Source organism: Rhineura floridana, chromosome 4 (assembly GCF_030035675.1).
Source record: "Rhineura floridana isolate rRhiFlo1 chromosome 4, rRhiFlo1.hap2, whole genome shotgun sequence".
NCBI classification, from domain to species: Eukaryota; Metazoa; Chordata; class Lepidosauria; order Squamata; family Rhineuridae; genus Rhineura; species Rhineura floridana.
Genome location: NC_084483.1, coordinates 117,599,786 through 117,612,464, shown reverse-complemented (window position 1 = coordinate 117,612,464; position 12,679 = coordinate 117,599,786). Strand labels below are relative to the sequence as shown.

At 42.0% G+C, this 12,679-nt stretch overlaps 1 protein-coding gene across 11 annotated transcripts in view; it reads left to right on the top strand.

Moving 5' to 3' along the window:
• Window positions 1-12,679, top strand: part of SYNE1 (spectrin repeat containing nuclear envelope protein 1) — a 598,390-nt gene that overhangs the window by 452,989 nt on the left and 132,722 nt on the right. For all 11 annotated transcript variants that reach the window (XM_061624165.1, XM_061624156.1, XM_061624155.1 and 8 more), the window contains 5 exons: window positions 2,254-2,454; window positions 3,317-3,490; window positions 4,771-4,902; window positions 10,930-11,126; window positions 11,932-12,064. In XM_061624165.1, coding sequence (XP_061480149.1) covers window positions 2,254-2,454; window positions 3,317-3,490; window positions 4,771-4,902; window positions 10,930-11,126; window positions 11,932-12,064 — 837 coding nt within the window. The remainder of the gene's footprint in view (window positions 1-2,253; window positions 2,455-3,316; window positions 3,491-4,770; window positions 4,903-10,929; window positions 11,127-11,931; window positions 12,065-12,679) is intronic.

The following is a 12,679-nucleotide window of genomic DNA, read 5'->3' as shown; positions in this document are numbered from 1 at the left end:
TTTCCTATGTTGTGCAGAATGGACCTCCTAATAAGATGGTATCTGCAGGAGGCCCTCATCTACAGAGTGCAGTGATTTACTGGGTATATAAGGGGTGAGACGGTCTTTCAGGTATCCTGGACCAAAGCTGTATAGGGCTTTGTACACCAAAACTAGAACCTTGAACTTGGCCCGGTAGCAAATGGGCAGCCAATTCTTTCACCAGCAGGGTGACATGTTAGCGATACCCTGCCCCAGCGAGCAGTCTCGCCACCGCATTTTGCACCAGCTGCAGCTTCCAGACCAACCTCAAGGGCAGCCCCACATAGAGTGCATTACAGTAATCCAGCCTGGAGGTTACCAGTGCATGGACAACAGTGGTCAGGCTATCCTAGTCCAGAAACATCCGCAACTGTCTTACCAGCTGAAGCAGGTAAAAGCCTAACCACGGAGGTCACCTGGGCCTCTAGTGAAAAAGATGGATCCAGGAGCACCCCCAGACTACGGACTTGCTCTTTCAGAGGGAGTATGACCCCATCCGAAGCAGGAAACCAACCAATCATCCGAACTCGGAAACCAGCAACCCACAGTGCCTCCGTCTTGCTAGGATTCAGACTCAGTTTATTGGCCCTCATCCAGCCCACCACCGAATCCAGGCAGTGGCCAAGGGCTTGCACGGCCTCTCCCGATTCAGATGTTACAGAGAAATAGAGCTGGGTATCGTCAGCATACTGCTGACACCTCACCCCAGATCTCCTGATTACTGCTCCCAAGGGCTTCATATAGATGTTAAACAGCATGGGGGACCAGATGGTACCCTGCGGCACCGCACAGCACAACTGCCAGGGGGCCGAAAGACAGTCACCCAATGCTATTCTCTGAGAGTGACCTTGGAAATAGGATCAGAACCACTGTAAAACAATGCCTTCAATACCCATCTCACCAAGTCGGCCCAGAAGGATACCATGGTCAGTGGTATCCAAACCTGCTGAGAGATCAAGTAAGAATAATAGGGTCGCACTCCCCCTGTCCTTCTCCCGATAAAGGTCATCCATCAGGGCGACCAAGGCCGATTCAGTCCCATAACCAGGCCTGAACCCAGACTGGAATGGGTCAAGATCATCTGTTTCATCCAAGAGTACTTGCAATTGCTGCAGCACAACCCTCTCAATCACCTTCCCTAAAAGGGGGGTATTTGCAACTGGTCGGTAGTTGTAACAAACCAATGGGTCCAGGGTGGGCTTTTCCAGGAGTGGTGGGATCATCACCTCTTTCAAGGTGGATGGAACCACTCCCTCCCACAATGATGTGTTGACCACACCCTGGATCCACTTGGTCAGACCCCCTCGGCAAGCTTTAATAAGCCAAGAAGGGCAAGGATTGAGAGGACACATTGCTGGCCGCATCAACGCAAGCACCTTGTCCATGTCATCAGGCCGCATCAACTGAAACCGTTCCCAAGAAGTTGCAGCAGATGTTGCACTGGACACCTCATTGGGGACTACAGTAGATGTGGATGGGGCATCAAGACTGCTACAGAGGCGAGCAACTTTACCCTCAAAGTGCCTTGCAAACAATCACAGTGGGCCTCTGAAGGGTCTAAAATTCCCTTTCCTGGAGTTGATGTCAACAGACCCCTGACGATATGGAAAAGCTCCACTGGACGGCTACTTGAGGATGCATGGGAGGCAGAGAAGTGGGCCTTCTTTGCCGCCCTCACCACCACACAGTAGGCAGGGTTATGATGTTTTACTCATGCCCAATCATCCTCACAGCACGTCTTTCACCACTTGCTCTCTAACCGTCATCCAGCCTGTTTCATTGCCCTTAGCTCACTGGTGTACCAAGGTGCAAACTGGGCTCCACAATGCCAGAGAGGGCGCTCAGGGGCAACCGTGTCAAGAGCCCAATGCGCCTCGCTGTTCTACAGTGTGACAAGGGCTTCAACAGTGTCACCTGCTCTATCTACTTGGAACTCCCCCAGGGCATTCAGGAATCCTGTGGATTCCATTAGGCTCTGGGGGTGGACCATCTTAATCTGTCCACCGCCCCTGGAGGGAAGGATCGGAGCCATAAGTCTAAACTTCACCAGGAAGTGATCTGACCATGACAATGGGGTGACATCCATCCCCCCTATCTCCAGACCCACCCCTTCCTCCATCTGGAGCAAAAACCAAGTTGAGGGTGTACCCTGCCCTAAATAAATAAATAAATAAATAAATTTCTCTGTGACTGAAAGGAAGATAATTTCTGTTTCTTTTTCTCCCATGCCAGGATACGTATGATGAGTTGATAATGATCATAGGATCCCGGCGCAGTGGACTGAACCAAAATCTAGCACTTAAGGGTCAGTATGAACAAGCATTGCAGGATTTGGCTGACCTGATCGAAACTGGCAAAGAAAAAATGGCAATTTATCAGAAAATGATGGTTTCTTCCAAAGAGGAAGTCCAACTTCTTCTTGACAAGCACAAGGTAATAACAGTAAATATAATTTATGTAAATTCCTATATTTAATTTATTGCAAAGGCCTTTTTTTCCCATTAGTGTCATGGTTGTAATTTTATGTCCATTAGTGCCCATTAGTGTCATGGTTGCTTTTAATTTTTCTGTCCTTCAATTCTGGAAAGAGATCTGATATAATTTCATGTTGCTTAGCATGATTTAAAAATAAGATTTAAAAATGAGATTATGTTTTCTGGTAACAGGAGTAACCCTGTTAAAAGTGTGGTCATGTTAGTCTGCTGCAATAACAGCAAATGAAATTTATTGACCACCTGCAGGGATGCTGTAGCAGTGAATTTCCTGCATTTCAGGAGGTTGTTCTAGGTGACCATAAGGACATAAGCAGAGCTCTGCAGAATCAGAACAAAGACCCATCTAGTCCAGCATCCTATTCTCACTGTAGTCAGCCAAATGCCTACGGGAAGCCCACAAGTGAAGCAATATTCTGTAATTGATTACTAGAATATTTGTAAGGGAAAGAATATAAATATAAATTGCTAGCCTTTAAACCAAGAATTATTAATTTCTACATATAAGAAATTATGCAACAATGCTTGTTCCACTGGATGTTTGCACTGAAAATAAATAATGGCTAAATTATGGGGAGAATTGGTGGTTTAAAATTATAGGTAAATTGATAGTTTGAATCACATTAGTATATGATCACATTTTAATTTCTTAAAAATAATGATTCTGTGCTGCAGTGTTGCATGCACTTACCTGGTTGTAAGTCCTATTGAGTTCAGTTGTAAATATCTGAGTAAACATGCATAGAATTGCACTGTTTAATCTATTTGGAAACAAATAGATTGAGTTTCTAAAAATATTTCAGGAATATTTCCAGGGATTGGAGTCACACATGATCCTGACAGGAACACTTTTCAGGAAGATATGCAGCTTTGCCGTTGGGAAGGAGACTCAGTTCCATGGAGAACTGATGTCACAGGCCTCTGCTGTGTTAAAACAGGCTCATAAGAGGGGAGTGGAGCTAGAATATATTCTAGAGGTAAGAACTTTCTTTTTTTCTTTCCTCAAGATGTGTATATTTTAAATATATTTCCCCCAATAGTTCTGGGTTTGCACATAATAGGAAGCAATGGTTAACTATGGTTTCCTGCTTTGCCTCTGGTTTGTGCAAAGGAAGGAGCAAAGCAGGGACTAGGAGACTTGTTAAGCTAGGATATGATCAAGCAAATGAAGTCTATGAGTGTTTGCCATAGGTAGTGTTAAACTACAATATCCATTTTGAATAATATGGTAAGCTGAAGTTAAGGCTGATAAGGAAAAGAAAAGGCTTCAAAGCCATATGGCCAGAGGAGAGGGAAGATAAGGCTCTTTATGTCAAATTAAACCATGGCCTAGTGTTTCATCTAAATGAGATCATTTTGACTCAACAAATTTATTTTTTATTGACTAGCCCATATTGTCCAAGGACAGGTTTCTCCACCACCCCCTTCAGATCAGTGTAGATGTCATCAAACCAAATTATTACCCTTATTTTAATTAACTTGAATAAAATATTGTCCCAGGTGCCTGCCTATACTATACATTTTAGGTGTCTTACTTTAGTCAGTACAGGAATGGGTACTTTTATTTTTGTCCTGGCCAAGCCCGTTGGAATCGGACTGACTCACTAGTGTATTTTTTTCCAGTATATTTAATGAAAAACTTCAGAGCGCTTCATAGATCAGCTTACAGGTCACACAAGATTCTGGATCTATACATAGCATAACTAGACATGACTACTTAAAGCGACAGTGTTGTCTCAGCAATTACACATGCCCCTCTACTACCCTTAAATAGATGCTGGCGGGCCCTTTCCACTTGCGAGAGGAAAGTGTCACAGAACAGGAGTGTGTGCATAAACGAACCCTCCTCCTAGGTGGGGAAGTGGGGGCCAGCTGAGCCTGTTGGCACAATTGTCTGCACGTCTGTGACGATGGCACCTCGTTAAGATCCCCCTCCTCTAGAGGAGGTATACGCAGAGGCAGCCACTTGAGAGAAGAGGAGGGGTGAAGGGGAGGAGAAGGGACAGGCTTCTGATCTCCAGCATTCCTTCTGTTGCAACTAGAGTTAAGGGGGAGGAGCTGTCACTGTCAAAAGTACTGAAGCCTACTGTCTCAGCACTTCCTGGCTGCAAGCTACTAGGACCCTCACCTGGGTCCCTTTCTGTATTTTTGTCATCTTCTTCATCATTCCAGGACCATTCTGTGGTGCTCATGACACTTTTGATAATGTATTCACAGACAAACCAGTTCAGCTTTTACATGCACACATGTTTTACAGACTTGGACACATCTGCAAGAGGATTATCAGGAGCTTACAAGGCAGCTGGAGACTGTTGAAACTAGCATTCCTAGTGTTGGTTTGGTAGAAGAATCTGAGGAGAGGCTTGCAGACCGGATTGCACTTTACCAGGTACTTCTGATGGTATTCTCAATTTAATTGCTGATTTATTATCAAACAATACTGCTACCTGCGCTGGTTTTGACGGGGGTTGGTACTTCCACAGTCCAGCAGCAACTAAAAAGATAAGAAGAACCGTGTTGGATCAGACCAGGGATTTATCTAGTCCAGTATCCAGCCAGATGCTTAAGGGAAATACATGAACTGTTTCTGAATATAGTGGTTCCATTTAGCTATCCCAGTTAACAATTGTTAATTGAGAACCAGTGGTGGTATAGTGGTTAGAGTGACACTCTAACTGGGACCTGGGAGACCAGGGTTCAAATCCCCACTCAGTCATGACGCTTGCTGAGTGATCTGGGGCCAGTTACTGCCTCTCAGCCTAACCTACCTCATGTTATGGATATGCGCAGAGTAATTCAGCCATCTGAGCTGCATGTGCCAGTGTGTGTATTTACCTAAGAAGCAGGCTTTCACCCTGCATTTAAATCACTGAAACTTAAGACTTAGTAAAATAAGAAAAATGACTTTATTTATAGAAATACATTAGTAAATAGGAAAGGCATACCTACTTCTCACTATCTACCTAAGTTGCAGGCGCAATGCCCAGACTTGAGTATTGCCCTCATAGTTCAGGAGAGAGAACAAAGACAGAGTTGTCTCGTCTCTCCTCAGAAAGTTGAAGAAGATGACAAGGAGGTGCAGATAAGCTTCCCTGAACATATCAGTTTACAACAGAAGGAGTTTAGGTAGAAAAGAGCATAGGTAAAGGTAGGCAAACCTAGCCAGCGAGAGGACCCTAACTCTGTCTTCCCAAACAGGAGTTGTTCTTGCCCCACTTTTAACAGCCCTTCTCAATGAGTGTTTGGTTCAGCCCACAAGGTTCATCTTGTCTCACACCTTGCAGTATCTGACTTTGCCCAATATCTTCGTCAGAGCATCTGCAGTCATATCTTCTGTTGAACAATACTCCATCTTGAGTAATCCTCTGCAGTAGGTATCTCTAATGAAATGGTGCTCCACATCTAGGGATTGGGCTCGTGGGAGTTGTAGTTCAAAAAAGTAACTTTTCCAAGCTCTGGATTCACGTGGTGGTGATGAAATGCCTTGTGCTACCATTTTACTACAGTAAATTTGTTATTACTAGTTAATATACATTTGCCATTTATGGAGTCAGAGTCGGAGTCGGTACATTTCTACCGAGTCTGACTCTACCCAAAATTGCTTCCGACTCCACGACTCCGACTCCACAGCCCTGGTAGCTGCTAACTTCAGTTTCATGGTTGCAGTGCCCCTCAGATATCTTGCCACTCTCTTGATTGCTACCCAGTCCTTCTTGGTTGGCGAGTTGGTTTTTCTACACAAATATCCCACAGCTGCTCTCACATCTGGCCTGGTAACAGTGCTGATATACAGAAGTTTCCTGATGGCTTGTCTGTAGCTCTCATGGCCTTCCCATGGTTGTTTGTTGTGGTCCTGTTTCAGGTATCCTACTTCCATTGGACTAGGTGCTAGATGTGCATTCTTCAGTCCCAGAATCTTGAGAAGGTCTTGGATCTTTTGTCTTTGACTCAGCAAGAAGGATCCATCATCTTCTTGTTCAATTTATATTTCGAGGTTGTGAGTGACATCACCTAGACACTTCATTTCACCCTCCTTGTTGAGATGATTCACTAGTCGTTGCTTGTCCAGTGGTTCTTGAAAAGCCAACAGTAGATCATCCACATAAATCAGTAAGTCCATCTGTTGTTCCTGAATCTGCTGTACAGGCATGGCTCTGCGATGCCTTGTACAAAGCCTTCTTGTTCCATGTAGATTTCTTCTTCTGTTTCTCCATGCAAGAATGCTGTTTTTATAGCCATGTGCTCCACCTGCATTTTCTTATTAGCAGCAACACTTAGAAGAGTTCTGATCGTAGTGTGTTTGACCATAGGAGCAAATGTTTAATCATAGTTTTGTCCATACTTTTGAGAGTATCCTTTGGCTACTAGTCTTGCCTTGTATCTCTCAACGTTTCCTTCAACATCCATCTTTTTCTTGAATATCCACTTGCAGCTTACAGCTTTTCTTCCTTGCGGAAGCTTGGTCAATGCCCAAGTTTTATTCTTGTGTAGAGCTTCCAGCTCTTCCTTGGCTGCCTGTCTCCACCTGTCAGCTTCAGCTTTGGGTAAGGCTTCAATCTCTTTCCAGGTCTCTGGCTCTGGAAGTTCATCTCTCATGAGGTGAGCAAGTCTTTCTGGTGGTACACCTTTGTTGGTGCATTCAGAGTGTCTGGGTGCTCATGCTTCGAGTGCCCCTTTTGGCTCTGATGCCTCTTCTGGCTCAGACTCCTCATCTTCCTCTGCTGATGTATAACTGTGATCCTTCTGCTGTGGAGGAATAGCTCGATTTCTTTTTCCATTTTCCTGTCATCTCTTTGGTGTCGCGCCCCTTCTGGTTGGTGTGCTTTCCTTCATCAAAGTGGATAACTCTGTATACTCCTTCACCAGTTTTGGGATCAATGACTCAGTATTCCTTCTGTGTTGAAGAATATCTGATGAATATTCCTTTCTTGGCAGTGTTGTCACATTTTGACCTCTTTTGTTTTGGGATGTACATGAAGGCCTTGCACCTGAATACACAAAGGTGAGACATGCTTTGGGTTCACCCATGCCAGAACTCAAAAGGTGTCTTGTTGGTTGCAGTTGCTGGAAGTCAGTTCTGCAAATAGGTGGCAGTAACCCCTGCTTCCCCCTCCCTCAATATTTCTGTGGTAACTGTGCATCTTCCAACAAGGAATGAATCATATGTCCAAGAGTCTGGTTCATGTGTTCCATGACCCCATTTTGTTCTGGAGTATAAATTACAGTAGCCTGGTGCTCTATGCCTTCCTCATGTAGAAAGTCTTGCATAGCCCTGGACACAAATTCTCCCACATTGTCAGATCGTATAATTTGTGGCTTTCTGCCAAATTTGTTGGATACAATTCTGATATAGTCCTTCAATTTTTGAAGTACTTGTGTTTTCTCTCTCAGTAGGTGTATTATAGTATACCTCAAGTAATCATCTATGAAAGTAAGCATGTAAAAATGTCCACCCTGTGATGGCATTCTAATGGGTCCACAAAGTTCTGTGTGAATTAATTCTAGAGGTTTTGTAGTTTTCCTTTCACTTTTCTTAGGAAATTTTGGTTTCACACTTTTTGTGTTTATGCAACATTCACATTTCTCTATGGATTTACACTGTCCAATTTTAATACCTCTAACCAAATTTTCCTTCTCTAGAGCATTGATTCTGGCTAAGCAGGCATGTCCTATTCTTCGATGCCGAACATATAAACATCCAGAATCACAGTTTTCTTGGCTGTATTTGCATACATAGTTTAAAAATATTCCAAATGCAAAAGTCAATTTTTCAATTTTGCAGAACACACTTCTTGATCTAAAACCTGACAAATTTTATCACATAAATGAAGTTCACCTCCAAGCTGCATTATTTTTGTGGCACTTACTAAATTATCTTTAAAAGCTGGTACAAATAGGCAATTTTTCAGCTCAAGCTCTCTGGCAGCTTCTGACATTTTACAAAATAATTCCACAGTGCCTATTCCTTGCAAACAGAAAGCATCTCCTGATGCTGTAATTACATTCTGTTTATGGGGGATGAAGTTCTTAAATAGGTTTTTATTATTTATTAAATGTGCTGTTGCCCCAGTATCAATTAAAAATCAGGTTTTATCATCATCATTGTTTCCATCAGATACATGGTAACTGGAATGCTTCACTTTAGTTTCGGTATTTGTTTTCCTTTCAGCTTGCTTCTCTTTAAAATCAACTCTTCCTCCTCTCTCCCTTCTAATACAATCCCTTTGAAGGTGATTAGTAGATTTGCATTTGAAGCTATTTTCTTTGTTTATGTGTGCCCTTCTGTGACTTCGGGGCATAACTCATCTCTCTATCCTGCCTTTGGTTGCTGTTTCTGCCCACAGTAAAATTTGCTTTTTCAGACAGAGCTTGTTCTTGTCTTTCTTTATAGTCTTGATCTTTAAGATATGCCATCTTCTGATGCAAATTCTGATTTGATTGCTCTAGTATGCAAGCCGTTATACGATGACATTCATTTAGAGAGGTCAGTAATATAGCTTTCTGCAAATCCTCAAGACTTTCCACAACTTTCTGATTCTCAGAGCAGACCTGTAAATCTCTCCAAATGTTCTCTGAGACACTGTGTAAGATTGTCTCAGCATGCACAGTGACTTATAGAGAAACATCACATGATTTTTAGATTTTCTAGATAGAAAGATACACTTTCTTAAGCTTTTCCCATATTTCCTTAGCATTTTTACAGCCCATGAAAACATTTAGAGCCTCATCTGATAAAGCAGAAATAAGAAGAGACTTAACCTTGGCTTGTTTGCGCTTCCAGGAGGCAGAGGCTGCTTAATCTGCTGCTGAGGGTTCAGGATCAGTCAGGACTCCATGTAGATCCTCCCTTCCAAAGTGCCCTCATCTGAAGATGCCAAATGGCATAATTGTCTTTCTCCACCCTTGGGATGCTTCTTAAGCCATGATTTCCTATCTTTTGTTCCGCTTTTCTTTCTCTAACCTAAAGTCTCCTTTTGATCTCTTTTGTAAATCACACACAGTGCTTAGCTTTTTTGCTTTCAGGCACAACTCGCAATTCAATTTAGTTTACTGGGCCGGCATAACCCTTTGTTATGGGTATGAGCAGAGTAACTCAGTGGTCTGAGCTGCATGTGCCAGTTTGTGTATTTACCTAAGAAGCAGGCTTTTGCCCTGCAATTTAAATCACTCAGACTTAAGACTTGGTAAAATAAGAAAAGCTACTTTATTTATAGAAATACATAGTAGATAGGAAAGGCATACCAGCTAACTAAGTTGGAGGCGCAATGCCCAGACTTAGGTATTGCCCTTGTGGTTCAAGAGAGAACAAAGGCACAGATGTCTCCTCTCTCCTTGGACAGTCGAAGAAGAAGACAAAGGAAGGAGGGTCAGATAAGCTTCCCTGAGCATATCAGTTTACAGCAGAAGGAATTTAGGTAGAGATGAGCACAGGTAAAGGTAGGCAAGCCTAGCCAGCTGGAGGACCGTAACTCTATGTTTCTTCTGGAATACAAACAAAAAAAACCCAAACAGGAGTTGCTCTTGCCCCACTTCCAACACCTCACAGGATTGTTGTGAGGATCAAATTGAGACGGAGGAGAACTGTGAAGACCACCTTTAGCTCTTTGGAAGAAAAGTGGGATATAATGTAATAATAATAATAAATTGGCGTATCTTCTAGGAATTTCTCTAGCCCCTTTTAAAAAGCATCTAATCCAACGACCTTTCCGCATCTTGTAGTAAACAATTCCTAATCCAATTTATGCCATTGTTTGAAGAGATACTTGTTGCACTGCATGCAGTGTGATATGATGGTGGTATGTATGTGGAGGGAGGTATTGCCAAAGTAAAAAAAAGGAGAAACTTCCACTGAACATGAACATGAAGCTCTTAGGCCAGATATATGTAACCTTTGGTCCTCTAGATGTTGTTGAACAACAACTCCCATCAGCCCCAGCAAGCATGGCTAATAGTCAGAGATTATGGTCAAGTAACATCTGGAGCACCATTGGTTTACCTGCCATAGGCATAATTCTCTGAATTGTCACTCAAGACATATGGGAAATGGAATGTTAAAACAGTGCCTTGGCTGTTTCTCATTCACCATAATGTTTGTCATTATCACACATAACACTAAGCCACTGTGCATTACACCAAGTCTCTGTATTTCAGTCTGTCATACAATATTTGTGTGCATATGTAAATTATGTCCTTGGAGAGCACAGAGTGGAAGAATTTTTTTTTTTAATCAAATGCACATTCTGGGCAATTCAGGCTTTACATTATGTGATAGATATGGAAAACAAGCCTTTTAACGACATATGTAAACATACCCACAATAGAAGTATTTGTTAGATTTCAAAATTCAATAGAACAAGGGGGGGGAGAGAGATCACCACAGAGTTATATCTGTCTCTTATTGCCATTGTCATTACAGCATCTGAAGTCTAGCCTTACTGAATACCAGCCCAAACTTTACCAAATACTGGATGATGGGAAAAGACTACTGTTCTCTGTCACCTGTTCAGAATTGGAAACTCAGCTAAACCAACTAGGGGAACATTGGTTAAACAATACCAGCAAGGTCACCAAAGAACTGCACAGACTGGAAACAATACTTAAACACTGGACAAGGTAGTGCTAATGAAAATGACCAAGGTGGACTTAACTGCTTTACCATTTTGCATTTCAGCAATCAAATTTTGCCTTTAAAATATTGTATTTCTTTCATTTGAAATCTTTGAGAGAGCTCCCAGGAAATAAATGCTGCATCTTTCAAACAGGCCAGTTTGAATTAATTATAAATTATCTCCATCTCCAAAGCAGATAGTTTTACTTCCAATGCCATCTATTGAAAATATTTGTTGCAAACATCTGTTGCAAATATACAGATGTGTACCTCTGTATACCCATCTGTATACAACACAAGCCCCTGCCTTAAACATTTGTGGCTGATTATTTACTCATGTGCAGTGTTGTTATAACATATTTTGGAATATTGCATCATCATGGCAACTAGTACTCTGCATCCTGTATCCTAACAAGTCTAGAATGATATTTTAAAGCTAGAGTCCACAAACCACAGTACTCTGAGAAAGTCTTGTTTACTTTTTTAAACATACTCCCAAAAAGGAATGTAAGCTTGGTAACTTGCAACCAAATTGAAAGCATGAGAAAACAGTAGGCAATGAAATGCAATAAGACTGATGTTCTTACGTGAAGAAGTGCATGTAAGCAGTTATGTGCAAATCATTGCTTAATTTTAAATCAAAAGTAACTTGTAATCCATCATATTTCAAATTATTATATTAATTTTTGGCGATATGAGAAAGATTTTATCAAAGAGCTTTGGAGGGGAAATCTTAATTCGTGAGAGATCAGGGATGCTGAATATTTGAGATTAGATATGGAATATGGGTGTCCTTTATTCTCCTCCTAGATATCAAAGTGAGTCCGCTGAGCTGATTAATTGGCTCCAATCAGCAATGGATCGCCTGGAGTTCTGGACCCAGCAATCAGTTACAGTCCCGCAAGAACTGGAATCTGTCCGAGATCACTTGAATGCATTTTTGGTAAGATTGAATAAGTACCTGAGTCATCTTTATGTTTCTGGAGATTCTGTCATAACACTACTGTATCTTAATTGTATCAGTAGTAGAATTGTTTCATTTGCAGAAAAATAACTGAAACCCACTTTACATTATACTGTTTTGTTTTGTTTTTCCAAATCAAAACAATATACCAAAGGACAATACCAACATTTTATGCAAAACTGCTATCTTCCTCACAGGCTAAATAGGTTTATTCCCATAGTATTCTCACCACAATAATATACTCTGATAATTTTTACAGTAAAAAATAATTCCTGGCTTGCTGCCTTTACATGTTGGACCGCTGTTGTACTACCAGATCGGTGGGAATGCAGGAGCAGGCTGAATTCATAGTTGGTTGGTCCCACTTCAATGTGTCCTGGGAAGTCCATCCAGGAAGCCAATCAGCAACCTTGGTTGGCTCCTTGGAGGCGGTGCCTGTGACACAGACCAGAGGAAAGGCTTTGATCCATGCCCAGACTATAAGTTCAAGCCTGGACTGTAGCTTTAGCATTGCTGACTTAGTTTTGTCTAAGATTTGTCATTACCTTTTTGGTGGGGAGGGGTATGATCTGTGGCTTATGAGGAAATCCCCAT